This window comes from Bombyx mandarina, chromosome 20, assembly GCF_030267445.1.
Source record: "Bombyx mandarina strain Sakado chromosome 20, ASM3026744v2".
NCBI lineage: Eukaryota > Metazoa > Arthropoda > Insecta > Lepidoptera > Bombycidae > Bombyx > Bombyx mandarina.
The window spans coordinates 5979586-6001340 of record NC_143226.1 but is presented as its reverse complement, the minus strand read 5'-3'; the positions used below and the strand labels follow the sequence as shown (position 1 = coordinate 6001340).

The window sequence follows — 21755 nt, the reverse complement described above, 5'->3', positions numbered from 1 at the left end:
CCATTACGCTAGCAGCATTACCCGCTGTATGGCAATGGATAATCTCTGAACCAGGTTTTATTATTTTAATTTTAAAGGTTTCCTTCGCTGTTGTCGTTGAGATACTTAGATAATTGTATAATTTCGTTATTATCTAAAATTCGTCGACCGTTGTCACCACGACACGACATACGGCGCCCTAGACACGTCCTTACGGATCCATCAGATCCAACAACTCTTGCATTAGACGCCTGCAGCTCTATCTAAGACTAGGAGCAGGCTTAGGGACCCCGGTAAACGTACTCGTCGAACTCAGCAAAGAGTTCGACGTGAAACCTAACCTGAACATCAGCCCGCTGAGTTTTTCGCCAGATCTTCTCAGCGGGTCGCGATTCCGATCCGGTAGTAGATTCATTCGCGAAACAGTTACTCATGAGCTGTTAGGTCTCCTTTAGAGGTGCTCGGGTAGCTGTTAGCAAATCCCTCTCCTCCTGGCTGAGCTCGTGCTCGTCTACCTGTCCTGATGAAACTGGAAAGGTCTCAGGACCACCAGCAATGATTCAATCCAAAAAATATATATATACGGCTCAGTTTTAACGAAATTGCTATAATATGTACATTTAAGATTACCCTATATTAAAGTATTATACGGTTATATTATTATTAGCTAGTTTTAAGACCGAAAATATAAAATTTCTTCGTGGTATAATTAGGAGTGGTGTAATGAGGAGTTTTTAATTGATAACACCTTCAAAACTATTAGGGCTCATTGCGCATTGTACATTAGGATTATTGATTAAGTACCTATGTAAATACACAAAAATACCTTAGTATGTACACAAAATTAATAATAATATAATAATTACAACTAGGTAGTTACCCTATGCCCAGTTTTAATGAAAGTTCATGATCTGAAATTTATTTTTAGTAATTTGTCCTAAGCATTCCGTAAAATGTTAATTATAAAATATTATAAATAGCTTAAATAAAAAAAAGCTAAGAAATACTTAAACAAAGTAGATTAAAGTAAATAAGAATTCACCATGGATGAATGATAGGGAAGTCGTAAGTAGTTGGAGTAAAGTAGGGAGATACTTCCATTAATAAATCAGATTTAAGTTATCAATTGCTTTTATAATTGCTGAATTTAATAAATGCTGCTTTCATAATTTTCTGAATTTAATAAATCGATAAAAGACAATAAACAATAAGAACGGAAAAAAATATAAACTGCTGATTTTTCGATGTCTAATGATACCTTTACCTAACACCTAACATGCCAAAATTTGACATCTATGTAACTACAACTGTCAAACAGCAAAACAAAAATAAAATAACCTAAAAATGTTTTTAAATTCCGTGATAAAAAGATGGAATTATCGGATATTGGTTACAAAATGGGATTGCAAAAGCTGCGTACGCTTAAAAAGTTCAGCAGAACCAAAAACCAAGACCTATTCTCATACGGTGTTGACTCCTAAAACAAAATTTCCTGTGCGTTCGACTACCGCTGTAAAAGATGAAATTCAAAAGGTAAAAATAGCTAAAATCACAGCGAATGAAATAAAATATACCAGAAAAAGGTCGAGCAAGTTTAAAAACTCTCTATTTTGGGTCAAACAATGCCGTTTTATACAGTTTTAAAGAAAGTTAAAATGCTTATGCTTACAGAGTGCACAATTTTCGGAATTATATTCATGGCAGAGGGAAAACTTGAAAGGATCCGAATTTGTGCTACATGACGGGCCGCCTTACGCTAATGGTGATTTACACATGGGACATGCTGTGAATAAGGTTAATATAGCATTATCAGAAATTAACCTTAACTATTTTGAGATTATCTTAATGAATGAAAGTGTGATGCTATAGATGTTTTGACTACACTATATATGTATTTAATAGTTTTAGTATATACTATAATATAGAAATTTAAGAAAGCCTTCAAGGTAATTTTCAAAATAATATATTTGTTTAAATTTAATTTGGGTACCACTTTCAGATAATTAAAGATATAAATAATCGCAGTCAGATATTACAAGGAAACAAGGTACATTATACGCCGGGTTGGGACTGTCATGGGCTTCCGATAGAACTTAAAGCATTACAAAAATCCAAAAAATCATCAACTGGTACTGATCCTATTGCCATACGTACTACAGCAAGGAGCTTTGCCCTAGAAACTGTTGAAAAACAAAAGCAAGCATTTATTAGCTGGGGTATCATGGCTGACTGGGAGAATCACAGTTATTTAACTCTAAAAAATAATTATGTGAAGAATCAATTGCATTTGTTTCATAAAATGTATGAGAAGGGCTATATATATCGTGCATTAAAGCCAGTTTATTGGAGCCCTTCCTCTAGGTAAGTTGTTCTGTTGTCTGGCAAACTTGTGACTATAATGTAAACAATACTTTTTTTATCTACCTATGCTGAAGGTCTTGAGACCTTTTCAGCGTAACCTTAACAAGTAGGTCAGCTCACAGGGCTCAAACCTGATGACGTTGCTAACACTAACCCTAGCAAGAGCAATGCTTCGCAGAATCTACCACAGGATTTAATACTAATATCTGATACATTATTTTAGTATTGGTATAACATGTAAGCTTCCATAATCATGTAAATTGATTAAAGATTAATTATGCAAACATATGTCTTGCTTCCAGTAACCATTTAAAACGTCGCTTAAGACGATTCCAAAAAAAAGAAACATTATAATTCTGAACAAACCAATATGGTTACTAGTAAAACTGACATTGCATATCCATCACAAATAACACTTTAAATAGTCTTGAAATACTTCTTGTTTACTATCCCTTACTATTTTACTCTTACTCTTACTACTACATCTGATGTTGAGTGGTTACTGTCGCATATAGACTTCAACAATTCCAGGGGCTGAGTCAAGCCGCTGCCTACCGTTCCAAGCCGCTGCCTATCCTTAAATGCATACTTCCTGTCCTTTCTTTTGCATTCCTGTATGAACAAACTCACAACCCTCCTGATGTTAATTGGTTACTAGATCCCATTGACATCACTGTGTGAATGTCCTAATGGCTATCACATACTTCAAATCAGAATGCATTACTGCTTATCAGTATAAAGAGTTTAGCTGGTGGTACTAACAAGCTCTCATTATATTCTACTACCATTATTAAGATAGCCAGAGTATGACTGACTGTGTTTTATTAACAGTCTCAAAGTACATGATCTCATAGTCTGGGGCCTCTGGGTTTGATGGTGACTTCAATTAAATTTTTTTTTTTTTTTTTTTTTTTTTTATTGCCTTTGTAGGCAGACGGGCATACGGCCCACCTGATGGTGAGTGGTTACCGTCGCCCATGGACTTCAGCAATGCCAGGGGCAGAGCCAAGCCGCTGCCTACCGCTCAATACTCTCCATAAGCCTCGTTTGAAGAAGGACATGTCATAGCGCTCGGGAAACACCGTGGAGGGGAGCTCATTCCATAGCCGGATGGTACGTGGCAAAAAAGATCTCTGGAAACGCACTGTGGATGACCGCAGTGGCTCCAGGTAGTATGGATGAACTCTACTCCGGTGGCGGGCGGTGCGATGGTAAAAACGAGATGCTGGTATCATCTCGAACAATTCCTCAGAGCACTCCCCATGGAACATACGGTACAAAATACAGAGGGAACCGAAGTCCCTCCGCAGACCCAGAGGCTCCAAACGATCCGAGAGAATGGGATTATCGACAATCCGAACGGCCCTCCTCTGTATGGAGTCAAATGGAAGAAGCTGGTATTTGGGAGCCCCGGCCCAGAGATGGGAGCAGTACTCCACGCGAGGCCGGACTTGTGCTTTATAAAGCAAAAGTCTTTGTCCAGGCGTGAAGTACCGCTTCGCTCTGTTGAGGACTCCCAGCATTTTGGACGCCAACTTGGCTTTGCCTTCCAAATGACTCCGAAACTGGACATCGCTCGAAATGTCGACCCCAAGTATCCCGATACTCTCGGAAGGTTGCAGGGATACTCCTTGGAATTGTGGCGCCATGACAAAGGGGTCCTTCTTCGCAGTGAACGCGCAAACCTGTGTCTTCAACGGGTTGAATTGAACTAAGTTCGATTCACCCCATTTGGAGACTCGCCCCAGAGAGTTCTCTACTTCAGACACAAGTTTTGATCGTCTCTCTTGCACCACGCTCCGAGAGAGACTCTGATGGCCGATATATCGCGCATCTCCCGTGCTATCATCTGCATAGCAATGCATGCCATCAATAGACAGCATGTCATTGATATACAGGATGAAAAGCGTGGGGGAGAGCACCGAACCTTGTGGAACGCCAGCGTTAATGGTCATGGTATCAGAACAGTCACCGTCTACAACGACCGTGATGCTCCGCCCATCCAAAAAGCTAGCGATCCACTTGCAGAGACCCTCGGGGATTCCGTAAGATGGTAACTTCGATAGAAGTGCCCTATGCCAGACCCTGTCGAAGGCCTTCGCGATATCAAGGCTCACAGCAAGAGCCTCGCCCTTGCTCTCCAAGGCTTCAGCCCACCTGTGAGTAAGGTATACAAGAAGATCGCCAGCTGAGCGACCGTGACGGAAACCGTACTGTCGGTCACTGATCAGCTGGCGATCTTCAAGATACTTCAGGAGTTGTGTATTTATAATTCGCTCCATCACCTTGGAAAGCAAGGAAGTTATCGCGATAGGCCTGTAGCTCGATGGGTCCGACCGGTCACCCTTCTTGGGGATAGGGTGGACGTGGGCGGTCTTCCATGAAGACGGAACCCTGTTAGTGCAATAAGAGAGGCGATACAAACGCGTTAGCGCAGGTGTCAGCTCAGGGGCGCACGTTTTCAAAACCACTGCGGGGATGCCGTCTGGCCCACTCGACTTATGGACGTCCAGGAGTCTGAGCTCCCGCCTGACTGCACACTGTGTGAAGCAGATTTCCGGCAGGGAGCTATCACACCGGGGGATGTTCGGTGGTGTGGCACCCCCGTCGTCCACAGTCGAGTTCGAGGCGAAGAGTTTGACCAGAAGGTCAGCCTTCTCTTTCGCGCTGTGGGCCAGATTGTCATCGGACTTGCGCAGTGGTGGGAGACTAGACCTGCAGAAGTTTCCTTCTGCAGCTTTGGCGAGCGACCAAAAAGCACGGCTCCCGGAGGGATAGCTCTTCAATCGCTCGCCAACTCTAGCGACGTGCTCCGACTTCGCCTTGGCAATTACCTTCTTGTAGGACCTGGAAGCGGCGTTATATTTCCGCCTTTCCCCTGAGATGTTAGGATCCCGACGTCTCCTGGCATTATCCCATGCCACGTATGCGGACCGCTTGAGGTGTGCAGCATCCCTGCTGGCATTGTTATACCAGGGTCTGCTGCGACCCCCAACGGGCACTTCAGAGGAGGGAATAAACAATTCCATCCCCTGGAGCACCACGTCTTTAAGACGGTCCGCACAGACGTCAGGATCAGCAGAGGAAAAGCAGAACCGCCCCCATGGGTAGGATGCGTAAAATTCACGCAATCCATCCCAGTCTGCTGACATATACCGCCAAACTCTTCGATACCCGGTCGTCGTTCGACGATCAGGACGAGAGAGTGGTACGGCAGCACGAATAAGGCAGTGATCAGACGATCCAAGCGGAGCGTCGACCACCACACTGTATCCGGCCGGATCTGTGGTCAGCAGAAGGTCCAACAAAGAAGGCTCGTGCCCCTCGATATCTGGGACACGGGTGGGCTGTGTCACCAGCTGGGAGAAGCCGTAGGCCAAGGCGAAATCGTAGGCAGTCCGACCCGGGAGGTCAGTGGTTCTGGATCCCAACCACTCTTGGTGGTGAGCGTTAAAGTCTCCAAGAACCACCACCTCCGCAGATGGGTACTGCTCAAGCACGCGGTTAGTCCCCTCTTGCACATGCTCAAACAGAGCTGAACCTGCATCACTGCTGTGGGACCTGTACAGGCACGCGTAGATTCGGCTACGGCCCCCGTGATCTACGCGCAGCCACAAGAGGGACAGGTCCCGTTGTTCGAGGCCCCGAAGACGGCGACAACAGACATCAGCCCGGACGAATACGCACACCCCGGCTTTACGCAGGAAGTTGTGCTCCAATACGTAGCCGGGGTATTCAAGGTATGAGGTATCATCCGGAGCAGATATCTGCGTCTCCGTTAAAAAAAGCAGGGCAGGCTGCGCCGTCTCAAGGTGGTGGTGTACGGCGTCAAGGTTGCTATGTAGGCCCCTGACATTGCTGAAATCCACATTAAATGTGGAATGGGGGACCGCCTGTGAAACCCTTTTCTTTTTTTTTGTCGTCTTCATGATGTTTAAGTTTTCGGAGAGTAGGATTAGGAGAGGTAGGATGTTGGAGGTGAGATCGAGGCAACACCTGAATGAAGCGCGGAACATAGTACGTGCTCGACCACGGGTTGCGTGAGAGACTGACGCAGGGCATGGAAGGGCCCCCAGTCCACTCTGCGTGCGATCGCCGGGATCCACTCCGGTCTCCGACTCCGGCACGACGACCGCACGGCAGGATTTTACACCGGTTGGCGGGACAGCTTCCCGGGGCGGAGTTTAGTAGAGACACCCGGGTTCAGGTCCCCTACTGACCGGCGGGCGGCAGCGGGTACCGTTTCACTGGGTCTCCCTATACCCCCGTCAAACAATCACGCCCCGTGAGTTCGCACGCACGTCTGCTCCGCAAGTTCCAGGCGTCACCAAGACTCAACCCCAACAAGGAAGGGGAAAGGGAAGGGATAGAACTGGCTCTCCAACCCACACGCCGGAACACAGCTAGGCTATTTGGCGGCGGACTCTAGTTGGAGGGTGGTCGCCAGCCAGTCGGACTAGGTCCTACCACCGGTTAGGTCCTACCACCGGTTAACATTAAACACACTTTTCGGGTAATGAAGATTAGTTATTACTTTTTGTTGTATTTATTTCTAAATATATATAATTTTTTTACCAGAATGCATGAGTATAGTAAGTAGTACTATAGTGTTGCCGCACAATGTAAAATTAAGAGAATCCACGAGAAGGATTAAAAGCATGATGTCATGTTTGATCGTTTTACGAACCAGATAAAATAAATTCTAATTTCCAGAACAGCTCTAGCAGAAGCAGAACTGGAATACGATCCGCAGTACCGAAGCACAGAAGTTTATGTAACGTTTCCCATAGAGAAGGCACCTGGTTGTGTTAGTGACTATGTGAACGGGTAAGTGCATTAGTGTATAGAATAGTATATAAGGGGTTGGTTGGCATATAGTGGTACAGCATATTGGAGTCCATGCAGGTAGGTACTATTATCCCGATGCAAAGTTGTATTGAGACTGAGGCACAAGCTCTTAAATATAACGTTATACGCCTTTTTTTTTCTAAGGTATTTTATGACCTGGTAACTAAAACCTTTAGGTCAAGTCTTATTTTAATTTTAATGAAAACTTTTTTATATGAAAAATGATATTATGAAGTGAAATGAAGTTGATTACTGGTGTGATTACCTCTTGTGAGTCCGCACGGGTAGGCACCACCACCCGGCCTATTTCTGCCGTGAAGCAGTAATGCGTTTCGGTTTGAAGGGTGGGGCAGCCGTCGTAACTATACTGAGACCTTAGAACTTATATCTCAAGGTAGGTGGCGGTATTTACGTTGTAGATGTCTATGGCCTCCGGTAACCACTTAACACCAGGTGGACCGTGAGCTCGTCCACCAGCACACAAAAAAAAAAAAAAAAAAAAAAAAAACACCAGGTGGGCGGTGACTTCATCCACCCATGTAAGCAATAAATAATAATAATAAAAATATACAATAACTTTACTGCTTTTTCTGCTCTAGATTAGTATGTATGGATGACACATGAATTTTAAAGACTGCAATAATTATCATTCCAGTATGCCTTTATCTGCAATTATTTGGACGACGACACCTTGGACCCTGCCCGCTAATCGAGCGATCTGCTACAACCCTCAAATGATGTACAGCATCGTGAAGCTGACGAACCGACCTGGACAATTCTTAGTGGCCACCAGCCTTATTGGCAGCTTGGAGAAAATATTAGGTGTTGAAATTAAGAGGATCATAGAGTTTGACGGTAAGGCTTGTATTTTATTTTTATTGCTTTGATGGACGGACGAGCTCACAGCCCACCTGGTGTTAAGTGGTTACTAGAGCCCATGGACATGTACAACGTAAATGCCGCCACCTAACTTGAGATATAAGTTCTAAGGTCTCAGTATAGTTACAACGGGTGCTCCACCCTTCAAACCGAAACGCATTACTGCTTCACGGCAGAAATAGGCAGGGTGGTGGTACGTACCCGCGCGGACTCACAAGAGGTCCTACCACCAGTAAAAGATAAATGAGGATATTCGAGTTTCAGGTACTAAAAATGTGACAATCCTAGGTCAGGGCCATTTAATATGAAGAGATTAATTGGAAGTTTCGTAAAAGCGATGGTGCTTGGTAATTATTTAATACCGGAATCCTTTTTATTAGGTGCCCAATTAGAGGGCACATCGTATAGGCACGCTCTGGTGAATGAGGTCTTGCCGTTTCTCCCCGGAGACCACGTCACGGCCGGTAAGGGAACGGGCCTGGTGCACACTGCCCCGGCCCACGGACCAGATGACTTCCTCGTGGCGTTGCGGAATAACATGCGTGTCGTAAGTTGACTATGGTTCGGTGGCTAGATTGTCGTGATATTAACAGTGTCATTGGCTAAAAGCTTTGGAAGTTCAAAAGACTTAGAATCCGCGTAATCAAAAAAGACCCGTCGGTGTTTTTTTTTATTGCTTGTATGGGTGGACGAGCTCACAGCCCATCTGGTGTTAAGTGGTTACTGGAGCCCACAGACATCCACAACGTAAATGCGTCACCCACCTTGAGATATAAGTTCTAAGGTCTCAACTATAGTTACAACGGCTGCCCCGCCCTTCAAGCCGGAACGCATTACTGCTTCATGGCAGAAATAGGCAGAGTGGTGGTACCCACCCGCTCGGACTCACAAGAGGTCCTACCATCAGTAAAGTGCTTTTGTTTGTAATGCTTAGTCTTGCTTACGGCCCGGTGTACTAGGTTATCGAAGATTGTATGCCTATTAATTTGAATTCCGTCATCCATAAGACGATATATGAGATCGAACGGTTCAAGCAAGGGCTTGTACGATGAAGGAATAGCTTCCTCTTCTTCCTCCTAGTTGATATATCGCTCTTGACAGAGTGGTCGTAGTCTACACTTCAGGCGTTGTTGGCAAGGTTCACAACGCGCCGCCATTCCTCTCTGACGGCCGCCCTCCGCATTCGTGTAACGATGATGAGCTATACACTGCCGTTTTTATCTGGTCAGTCCGTCTCATAGGCGATCTTCCTCGTAACCTGGTACCCTCAACCTCTCCCAGGACCTGGAAATAACCACTCACGCTTTCTCTACTAAACACAAAAAGTACGAAAAGTATACACCTTGACATATTGATAGACAACGGTGAAAAAAGCTACATAATTAACACAACACCTTCCAGGAATGCAAAGTGGACGAAGCTGGTCGTTACATCAACCTGGATCCTCAACTCGACGGGCTCCACGTCCTAAGTGAAGGGCAGGAGGAAGTGGTAAAGCGTCTTGGGTCCTCTGTTATACACCGCGGGGTGTATACCCACTCGTATCCTCTGGACTGGAGGACGAAGAAACCGATCATCATCAGGGCAAGCGAACAATGGTTCATTGATACGGCGAAACTTAAGGAACCGGCTTTGGTGAGTGACTGTTTTTTTTTTTATTGCTTAGATGGATGTACGAGCTCACTCACAGCCCACCTGGTGTTAAGTGGTTACTCGAGCCCATAGACATCTACAACGTAAATTCGCCACCCATCTTGAGATATAAGTTTTAAGGTCTCAGTATAGTTACAACGGCTGCCCCACCCTTCAAACCGAAACGCATTACTGCTTCACGGCAGAAATAGGCGGCGTGATGGTACCCATCCGCGCGGACTCACAAGAGGTCCTTCCACCAGTATTATGGAAACCTATTTTGCATATGTCGTTAGCACCGTCTAAATTCTTCTATAATATCTATCAGCTACGACATTGCATTTTTTTTATTGCTTAGATGGATGGACGCGCTCACAGCCCACCTGGTGTTAAGTGGTTACTGGAGCCCATAGACATCTACAACGTAAATGCGCCACCCACCTTTAGATATAATTTCTAAGGTCTCAAGTATAGTTACAAGCTTGATAAATCGAACTAAATTATTTCGTTTACAGAGAGCCTTAGATAGCGTAGATATTCTACCGCCATCCAGCAGCGCTCAATCTCGCCAGGGCTTTAGGGCTCAGTTGGAGAAGAGGCTGTACTGGTGTATATCCAGACAAAGGGCTTGGGGCGTGCCGATTCCGGCTTTGTATGCTGATGGTGACGTCATAGTTGATATGTGAGTACTGAAAGGTGACGTCACGATTGTTTCACGACCGCTTTTTTTTGTATTGAAAGTTTCACCAGGACAGGTGGGCGAGCAAAGGCTCAGCCAGGAGGGTGGGATTAGGTAGCAGCTACCCGAGCGCCTCCGAAGGAGACCTAACAAGTCAAGAGCAATTGCTTCGCGAATGAATCTACTACCGGATCGGAATCGCGACCCGCTGCTGAGAAGATCCGGCGAGAAACTCAGCGGGCTGATTCATGGGTTAGATACCGCAATAAGTATGACGGTGGTACATTACCTGTGTCGGTAGCAATACTCTCTACTACTAGTGCCAAATTAGGGAGGGATTATATGAAAATTATGATAAAATAAATTTAGTAGAAAAACTAACATGATGTAATTAATTATACGTGAGACCTAAGAACTTATATCTCAAGGTGGGTAGCGCATTTACCTTGTGGATGTCTATTGGCTCCAGTAACCACTTAACATCAGGTGGGCTGTGAGTTCGTCCCACCCATCTAAGCAATATAATTTTTTTTTATCAAGGTATAGGGTGCTATTTTTCCGAAACGTAACTTAAAAACTGAGACTTAGAACTCACGAGTCAAGGCGGCATTTACGTTGTAGATGTCTATGGGCTTCTTCGGCAACTTCGGCACTTAACGCCGGGTGGGCCGTGAACTCGTCCACCCATCTAATAAAGGAAAAAACCCTAACTCAAATGATAAACAGTCTAAAAACGAAGCAAAATTATATTGACATAATTGCACCTTTAGAATTGAGGTGGCTTAATACATTTTTTTTTGTGTTTTGGTAAACGGTAAAAATTAATCTTAAAAATTGTAATTTAAGAATTGTAATTTTTCAGTTTTGATTTTAATACTTTAAGCCTTAAGCTCGATTTAAAAGTCGCGGAAAGTGTGCTTTGTTCTCTTTCTAACCAAAATTTAAATTATATTTTTAATATAAAAAATAATAATTTTACAAACATAAATAATACATGTATGTTTATAAGTCGTTTAAATAAATAATAGTTTTAAAAAAACTAACAAAATACGCTTTTATAGAAAATCCAACCAAAACATAGTTTTTTTTTTTTTTAATAAATTTGATTTTGAAAAATAGTGTAAGAAAAAATGATTTTATTGTAAAAAAGCGTGGGGTGCTTTTCAGGGTATTATCAAAATAACCCTTCTACTCATATCTGTTCATAAAATATTTATAGCTACTGGTACCATGCACCCCACGCTTTTTTTACAATAAAATCATTTTTTCTTACACTATTTTTAATTAAAATGTATTAAAATTTATTTTCTCGTTCAATTTTTTTTAAACTATGATTTATTTTTCATTTATTAGTTGAAGTTCAAATTTTTCAACATTTTTATTTTTCTATTTTTTTTTAAATATTGAATTGTCATCAGTCCTTAACGAGTATGCCAAATTTCGAGTTAATCCGACGTTTTGAAGGGGGGTCAAAATCATGTTCAAAGATTCCGTCACATACTAACATACCTAGTCAGGTCATAAATTCTGTCACATGTTTAATGTAAAATAATTGAAACAAGTTTATTAATTATGTAACCATTCATATACCAAAATGAACTTAACAAAACATAGATTCTTATGACACTAAAGTTTATTCAAAATGACCTCCGTGATTTTGAATACAGGCCTTCAATCTGCGCGGCCAGTCGTCTATCGCAGCACGAACGAGGTCCATGTCAATATCGGCGGCTGCCTTAATCAAGGATGTCTCGAGTGACTCCAAATTGGGATGAGGCTTTGAGCACGCCTTTTCCTCCAAGTGTTGCCATATCTTGTAATCTAACGGATTCAAATCTGGACTGGAGGAGGGCCAGTCTTCGTGCCGGATGAAGTCGATTTCACGCGCCGCCAGCCAGTCTTGTGTGCTCTTCGCTCTATGAGCTGGCGCCGAATCTTGTTGGAATACCCAGTGCCTGTTATTGAACATGGTATGAGAAACAGGTTCCACAAGGTTCGTCAGGACTGTATTTTGATACACAACTGCATTCGTTTTTACACCTTTCTCACAAAAATGTACCTCTGTTAAACCCCAATAAGAAACTCCCAACCATACCATGAGCGAGGATGGAAAATGACCTCGTTGGACACGCGGAATACGGTTGCTCGCTTCTTCACTACTGTGTGCGTACACCTTATCATTTTGTTTGTTGTAGCTCTCTTCTACGGTTAAAAAATTTTCATCCGAAAAAAGAATTTCCCGATATTTTTTTCCCGCGTACCGCTTCAACAAAGCGCAGCATCTCTTCAGTCTCAGGTCCATTAGACGAGCATTCAAACGATGTCCTGTTTTTCTTCGATATGCCTGAAGCCCTAAGTCTTCATTTAACACCCTTTTCACCGTGGTTCTGCTTAACCCCATCTGAAGGGCCAACAGTTTCTGCTTACGTTTGGGATTTCTTTGAATTCGCGCCTTCTCAGCTTTTATCACTGCTGGAGTCCTAACAGACCGAGGGAGACCACTTCTTGACCTGTCATCTGCACTAGAGTCTTCATTGTATCGTTTGATGGTATGATAAACGAATCTTTTGGTTATATTCAAATTTTTCAGTATGTTAAAAATTTGAATTGGCGCGTAACCGCAACGATGCAACGCAATAACTGCAACACGGTCTTCTTTAAGCGTCCACTGCATATTTAAAAATGAGTAAAATTCTAAAAGTATACATTTTTATTTTCATGAACAATTCGAAATTCGAATTCAATAAACTTTTTTGTGGCCAGCATTCTAAAAGAAAAGTTTTTACTGTGTGACAATACTTATGACCTGACTAGGTACATACGTCTGACGCTAATAAAAGCGTAATAATTTTTTTTTTTATATTCTTTGAATTTTTAGTTAATCCACTTCAACTCTGAAGGTTCGATATTAAAAACATAATATTCTCTTTCTGCAGTGGTGTCATAGATAAGCTGTGCGCTCTCATAGACAAGGAAGGAACGGATACATGGTGGACTTGTGACGTGAAGAGTCTCCTACCCGACGATCTACTTAAATCATTAAGTGACCGACAAATCGAAAAAGGAAAGGTAATTTTATTTCTATAACGATAAAGTCGATTTTTCTTTAATCATGTTTTTTGTTATTTGCTTATGCGTTTTTATTCACATCAGTATTATTAATAGTAGAACGTCTTGTGAGTCCGCACGGGTAAGTACCATCACCTTGCCTATTTCTGCCGTGAAGCAGTAATGCGTTTCGGTTTGAAGGGTGGGGCAGCCGTTGTACTGTGTTAAAATTGAGAACTCTTATGTCAAGGTGGGTGGCGGCATTTACGTTGTAGATGTCATGGGCTCCTGTGCCCACTTAACACCAGGTGGCTCGTGAGCTTATTGTAAAGTTTCATCAAAATCCATTCAGTAGTTTTTGCGTGAAAGATTAACCAAACATACATCCATACATTCTTACAAAGTTTCGCGTTTATCACATTAGTAGGGTATATAGATTGTACAATTAAATATTTGTAGTGAGTGTATCTTTTTTTATTTTTTTTATTTTTTTTTATTAGGCTCACAATACACAATACAAGCTAAAAAGATACATAAAAAAACACAAGTAAAAAGAAACAAAATCTGGCTTGCAACATAAGTTATGTGCGCACGACAAAACAAGACATATAGTGCTGAATTTTTACAACAACGTTCCTTACAACTATACGACAAAACAACACGACAATAAAAACTAATCTAACCTAAAATGTCAAGAAATAATTTTATTCACAATATAAAATTAAACAATTACAATACTAACCTATCTACACAAAAGAAAGAAACCGTTCATCAAATTCCAGGATATAATGGATATATGGCTGGACTCGGGGTTGTCTTGGAGCACCCTGGACGGCAGAACGGCTGACCTGTACTGCGAGGGGGTCGACCAGCTCACCGGCTGGTTCCAAGCCTCGCTGCTGACGTCATTGGCCTTGAATGAGAAACCTCCTTATAAGTATGTAGGCCTTTGGGATCATACCTACCAAGAAGCATTGCAGGGTTGCTGCTTATAAACGCGACGACTTGATTATTTGGGGAGAGGGGTTGGGGGAGGGGTTATTAGTACTAAATAATAGTGCAACAAACGAAATTAGACCATAACCACTGCTACATAAGATCGCTTCAAAAAATTGTAGGGAAAGTGGCTATCAAATTTAGTGTCTCTGTATATTCATATGTTTGAAGGTGGCTGTAAAAAATACTAGTGATGCTATCGATATCGAGATTTGAAGTTTTTTTTTAATTGTTTAGATGGGTGGACGAGCTCACAGCCCACCTGGTGTTAAGTGGTTACTGGAGCCCATAGACATTCACAACGTAAATGCGCCACCCACCTTGAGATATAAGTTCTAAGATCTCAAGTATAGTTACAACGGCTGCCTCACCCTTCAAACCGAAACGCATTACTGCTTCACGGCCGAAATAGGCGGGGTGGTGGTACCCACCCGCGCGGACTCACAAGAGGTCCTACCACCAGTAAATTTGAAGGTAGCTGTAAACATTACTAGTGATGCTATCGATATCGGGATATGAAGGTCCCACAGGCCAAGCGATTCTTCAACATGTCCCGTGCTTGCAAAACCGATTTGCACGACGTAGGAATATAATACTGGGGGTATTAAGAGACCGCTTCCGAAAACAAAATTTTTTTAGCTACAAAGATGTAAAGGACAATGCCCATTTTCTATGGGCGTTTGGGCCCCTAAAAAAGTTATCGGGTGATGATGATTTTAACTTAATTTGATAGACAAAGAAATATCGTTTCATATTCAGAAAACGATTTTTATATTCTCACCCAGGCTTAAGAGAAATCTGTTTTTTTCTGCAACTAAAATTAAGTTGTTAATTGTTTTCTTCGAAATCAATAATCGCTCTCATCATTATTTACAGTATTAAATAAGTTAATTGTGATTAATGTTGCTAGAAATAAGCCCTTACGTACATTTTATTATTATTATATCCTCATAATACTATTAAAATGAAATGAAATCCGGAAGCCGACAACGATATTGTTGTTGTTGTTTTTAAATTCGCCAACAAGCAGGCAAAGTCGGATATGTATAGGCTGGATTGTGGGGTAAGACAGGGTGGCTTGTCATCGCCAAGCCTTTTTAACCTATACATTGACCGCCTGATTCGTGGGCTCAGCAATTCCAATGTCGGATGTTCCATTAATCGTGTGTGTGTTAATAATATCAGTTATGCAGACGACATGGTGTTGCTGAGCCCATCGATCAGGGCTCTCAGAAAGCTGATTAGGATATGCGAGTGTTATGCGGAGGAACATGGGCTCAGATATAATGCCGTTAAAAGCGAACTGATGGTATTTAAATCAGGCAGAAAAACCTACGAAACTGTCCCATCAGTCATACTCAACGGCAGTGTCCTTAAACAAGTATCACAATTCAAGTATCTGGGTCACTGGGTCACTGAGACGCTTGCAGACGATATAGACATGGACAGGGAGCGCAGGGCGTTGTCAATCAGGAGTAATATGCTGGCCCGTAGGTTCGCGCGGTGTACTGCAGAGGTGAAAGCTACTCTTTTTAGAGCATACTGCCAGTCTTTCTACACGTGCAGCCTATGGGTTAAGTATACCAAGAAATCTTACAGCACCCTGCGTGTCCAGTATAATAACGCTTTCAGAGCGCTGATGTGGCTGCCGCGTCACTGCGGTGCGTCGGGGATGTTTGCGGATGCGCGAATAGATAGCTTCGCAGCAATCATTCGTAAGCGAATTGCTTCCCTAATTCGCCGTGTGCGGGTCAGTCGCAACCGCTACCTACGGCTGTTCGCCTCACGGATGGATCTGGACTGCCCAATAATGCAACACTGGACACGTGTGCATTTTGAGCACTCTGGATCCAAACCAGCCTTTAGGTTAAGGTAGTTTTCATGTTAATTTAGAGTTTTTGTTTTATTATTATTAATTTAGAGTTTTTTGTTTTATTATTATTATTATTATTTGATTTTTTGTTTTTATTATTATTATTATTGTTTTTGTTTTAGTCCGAGATTAGTTATTATTTTTATTTAATTTTAGTATAAATGAAATGTTAATGCAATGTAATTAAGACGTGTAATATGGATGTAAAATCTGAAGTAAATTAAATAAATAAATAAATAAAAAAAAAGAGCGTAGCCTATACAGCCTAGTCTGTCATAGTTATATTTTTTATGTTAATAAAAATCCGGTGTATTTCTTTTTATTGCTTTTTGGGAGTTTTGACGTCAACTTGATGAATAGCACATTGAGTGAGCGTGAGTTTCCGCAGACCTTTTATCTTGAAAAAAAAAACAGTCACTGCTATGTTAGCCACAGTTTTATTTCAATGCCTCAATAAGCGTGAACAACGATTATTGACATTTAATACACAAAACAACACCCAATTTGTATATTATACATCACAATAAGCTATTAAAAAACATAAAATAAAACTTCAAGTGACGCTTCACTCGGGTTGCTGCCAAAACTCTCTGATCATATATAATAAGAATAGAGTAATGGTAGGCCATTGAGATTTTTACTAATGGAATCATTAATATCTAAAAATATTAAATAATTCATGGTTTTAAGTAATAATTATTATTACAATACATAAATATTGAATTGAACAACAATAAACTAAAAAGTCTGTGAATTATAACCATTAGCAATTTTTTTAATTTGTTGTTCAAGTCACAGACAACTCTTTCGTTTGTCAGCATATAAGTTTACTATAAGGCTGTATGGGCTAATTTTCCCTTTGTCTATTGGCGAATTTAAAAACTATGGCACTCAGTTTTGGGATGTTATCAAATAAGTAATTTATTTTTTTGTAAAACAATGCCAGGGTGAAAGAAATGTTGATACATAAACAACATGAAAAAATAAGGCATAGTTTTTCAAGTACAAATAGTTTTGTCATGAAGTTGGCCCACTTTTGGGCATTGTCCTTTGGGGACCGCGGTATCCGCCGCGCCCGGGCGTTCGTTGACCCGAGCATCAGCTGTTTTTGATCATGTGTTTCATTGCTAGTTTTTTTTAGTAATGCATTTAGCTGTACTAACATGACGGATGTCCGTGACGTGATGTCCACGGACCGCAGTAACCACTTAACATGTTTTAATATAGGAAACTATTGAAATGTTCACCTCCCGTCGCAGTGTTGACATGCCATTCGCGATGACTATATAATATAGTGTGTTGTTTTTTTGTTTTTTTTCGATAAATATATATAGTGTGTTGTTTTCTTTTATATATAGATCTATTTTCGTCCACGGCTTCGTTGTCGACGAGAACAAACGTAAGATGTCGAAATCCATTGGTAACGTGATCGATCCAGACGCAATAATCAACGGGAGCAAGGGAAAAAATCAATCCGCCTACGGTGTTGATACGTTGAGGTAACGCATACAGGGTGTTGTAAGATAGTGCACCTTTTTTTTCCTACCTAAGCTTGATAGCCTTGAGAAGCTGTTTCAGCGTAACCCTAACTAGTAGGTGAGCTCACGGGGCTCAAACCTGACGATGTTGCTAACATGAACCCTAGCAAGAGCCGTGCTTCGCAGAATCTACCACCGGATCGGAAACGCGACCCACTGAGATGATCCGACGAGAAACTCAGTGGGCTGTGTCTATGGGTTAATTTACACGTCGAGCCCTCCGTCGCAAGCGACGGGTTCGACGAGAACGATGACCGGTGCTTGAGGTACCTAAAAACACCAGTGCACCTTAAGCTGAACGGGAAACGATGTTTATTAGCTTAACTAACAATAAAAGATGTGTAGCTTTTTCTTTTTTTTTTAAGTATGGCAATTAGTTTCGTAAGCGAAGCCATTGTTGCCAGTGGTAAAAATCTTCAATTTATTAAATACATGAGATGTTGATTTATTTGAAACCGTGATCAAGTGGGATAAAATTGAATGAAACGAGATATATGAAATGAAAGTATTAGATACTAGACGCGACCGCGGCTTCGCCCGCAACAAAATGCAATTTTATATTAAAACACAAAAGCAACAAAACGATTCAAAAACTAAACACGCCCTTGTAGACAAACGAGCATACGGCCCACCTGATGGTGAGTGGTTACCGTCGCCCATGGACTTCAGCAATGCCAGGGGTTGAGCGAAGCCGCTGCCTACAATTTCTGTCTGCAGCACCATCTGTCCGACACTAACGTAACTATTATCATCGGAGTGGTCACATGACTCTTTATACGTGTGCAAAGTTTTATATCAATTGGACTAGCGGTTCTGGAGTTTTAGGTGAAGATACATACCCTTTTTATTTCCGCAGATGGTGGGTAGCTAGTCATTCTACGCAGCACTCACACATAATCATAAGTAGGAATCTCCTAGACGACTGTCGATCCGAAGTGATAAGGATACGTAACATTTTAAAGTACTTATTGGGCGTGATAAGTGATTTGGATAAAACCGATTTTAATCGGGAACCGAATCTGAATTACTTCGATGGGTACATGCGGAAGGAAACTGATGAGTTTGTGAAGCGAATCGAGGATCATTACAATAACTATAGGTACAATAATGTGGCCCAAGCGATACTGAATTTCGTTAGCAGCAAAGTGTCCGCATTGTATTGTCATTGCGTCAAAGATAGATTGTACTGTGCGCGCAGAGGTTCGGACGAGCGCCTGTCTGCCCAGTTGGTCGTGCACGCGATTCTGGTCTCTCTGTCCAAAGCCATAGCGCCTATATTACCGCACTTAATCGAGGAAGCGTGGCATTACCATCCTCTGTACGAGAAACCGTTCTTCATGACCCCCGATATACCGGTGCTGCCCGTTAAACCGATAGAAACGCATTTAATGAACTCGATTTTAGAGATAAAACGCGAAATATGCGTTATAACGAAGAACGAAGATCTGAAAAGATTTTGCGCCGACATCAAATTGCGTAATGATTTGTTCGGCGAATTGAATCCGCTGAATCGATCCGATAGTGACAGTGACAGCGTGCTGTGCGAGATTCTAGAACTGTCATCTGTCAAACTTCACCCGTCAAGTGACGTCAAATTGTTCGAAGTTGAACTGTCACAGAGCAGCCACGATCAGTGTCTAAGGTGTCGAAAGTATACAGCCACCGAAAATAGTGATAAATGTTCGAGATGTGAAAACGTTTTGGATTTGCTTTAGTTTAGTCCGTGGGCTTTTTTTTTTATAGCATCTAGTATTAAATGGTCACCGTCGAAAAATCGATTGCGCTGTGTGACGTAATTAAGTTTCAGCTACGTCACTACAGCCAACTTCATCAGTACCATTGACTGGAACAAATATAAAAATTCTGTGACGGCCATATCGCTTTGAGCGATTTCTCAAAAGCCATATTATACGTATAATTAATACGCACGAAGAAGTTAAGTAGGAAAATGTATGAATCATTATGGTATCTCATTATCCGTATTGAGAGCCCTGATCTTCGTGTAAAGATGGCGGAGTTCTTAACTTAGTATCTGCGGACGTTACCTCTTAATAGCAAATAAGCTGTGAGCAACAACAATAAAATATTCAAACTAGAAGTCTGTATAGTAACTGTTGATTGTATAGTGTAGTGTATATGAATTAAATGTGTTGAATGAAAATTTGTTTTAATTTATGTATTATGTGTTCTCTGCCTATGTTTGTCAGCCTTTTCGCGGAAATGCCTCGTCGTCGTGGCCTAAGGGATAAGACGTCCGGTGCATTCGTATCTAGCGATGCACCGGTGTTCGAATCCCTCAGGCGGGTACTGATTTTTCTAATGAGATACGTACTCAACAAACGTTCACGATTGACTTCCACGGTGAAGGAATAACATCGTGTAATAAAAATGAAACCCGCAAAATTATAATTTGCGTAATTACTGGTGGTAGGACCTCTAGAATCTGCACGGGTAGGTACTACCACCCTGACTATTTCTGCCGTGAAGCAGTAATGCGATTCGGTTTGAAGGGTGGGGCAGCCGTTGTAAGTATACTGAGACCTTAGAACTTATATCTCAAGGAGGGTGGCGCATTTACGTTGTAGATGTCTATGGGCTCCGGTAACCACTTAACATCAGGTGGGCTGTGAGATCGTCTACCCATCTACGCAATAAAATAAAATGAAAATAAAAAATCATGTTAAATAGAGAATGCGTTTTACAATATCCTTTTTGATAACTTTATGAAAGAATATAGAGCACTTTTTAACCCACTGCATAGTTCAGATCTCCGCTCGTGCTATTGAAGGTGTCGGCAACGCGGGAAAATCTGCGGACTGAAATCCAAAATATTAACACTCACCGCCATACGGTCCGCCAGCGGGTCATATATTTTCGAGTTAGACACGCCACCAATATGTTGCAGTAAACGAGATTAGCAGGCCGTACGGGTCGCCGGCGCACCGTATGTTTCGCGCCAAAATATAACAAAATTTCTGTAACTACTTAAAACTATTTCGAGTCTGTCACGCCACACCTAAAAATCAATCATTAGCATTCGCGCGTTTTTCTTTAGATTGCCATTACTTTCTTGTGCATTTCATCATTTGTGCGAAGTTTTTATCATTATGTCGGATTCAGTAGATGACTCAGACTATCAACCATCTACAGACGTAGAATTCGGAATCATAAATAGGTGTTCTGATGATAAATCTTCAGAAGGAAGACACCATACATACAGACGCCAATACCAACATCCGTCCAGTCTATAAAGACTTGTCAAGCCTTTTGCCGCTTGCTTATGTATGTGAAGTAAAAAAGAAAGTCAATACTTAGTTTGCCCTTCAAATTTCTAATTTTTCTTTTCCAGTAGTCTCCGAATGCTTTACAAACTTCCATGGCGCCATTATAAGGCAGTAATGTCATTTTTTATGAATAGAACTAAGTTCCTATCGTTTAAAATGTATTTTTATTTGCTGTAATTAACCCTCTAGTAATCCTATAAATTTAAAGATACAGCAACAATTTTTTTTTTAAATTGTAGGTAAAAAAGTAAATTTTTCATCTGGCAGCTTCACTTTTCTGTAACAGCAGGCCATCCACTATAAAATTAATATAAAATCACGAGGTGGTAGCGGACCGCACGGCCTGCTAGTACAAATAAATAGTGAGTCCGCCAGCCGCCCGTATGGCCTGCTAAGCTCGTTATCGATTTTTCACCACGGCCTGCACGGCTAGGTATAGTTGCGACCGCCGGCGGACCGCACGGCCTGCCGCACCGACAAATTCTATATATAGGTGGCGGTGAGAGTGTTAAACTACTAGCTGACCCGGCAGACTTCGTGGTGCCTCAATCGATAAATAAAAGACGTAAACTTTTGTATAAAATAAACTTAAAACAAACAAAAGGAATCCATTCGACGGGGAACACTCAAAGGAAAAA

The 21755-nt window shown here is 41.7% G+C and overlaps 1 protein-coding gene across 1 annotated transcript; it reads left to right on the top strand.

Moving 5' to 3' along the window:
• Positions 1-1281: 1281 nt before the first annotated feature.
• Positions 1282-19994, top strand: IleRS-m (Isoleucyl-tRNA synthetase, mitochondrial). The gene is made up of 12 exons (XM_028180962.2): positions 1282-1512; positions 1651-1773; positions 1979-2340; positions 7054-7167; positions 7844-8043; positions 8448-8614; positions 9469-9702; positions 10215-10381; positions 13315-13447; positions 14209-14363; positions 17654-17794; positions 18690-19994. The coding sequence occupies exons 1-12, from the start codon at positions 1324-1326 to the stop codon at positions 19546-19548; spliced, it is 2844 nt and encodes a 947-aa protein (XP_028036763.2). The 5' UTR covers positions 1282-1323; the 3' UTR covers positions 19549-19994.
• Positions 19995-21755: the final 1761 nt, after the last annotated feature.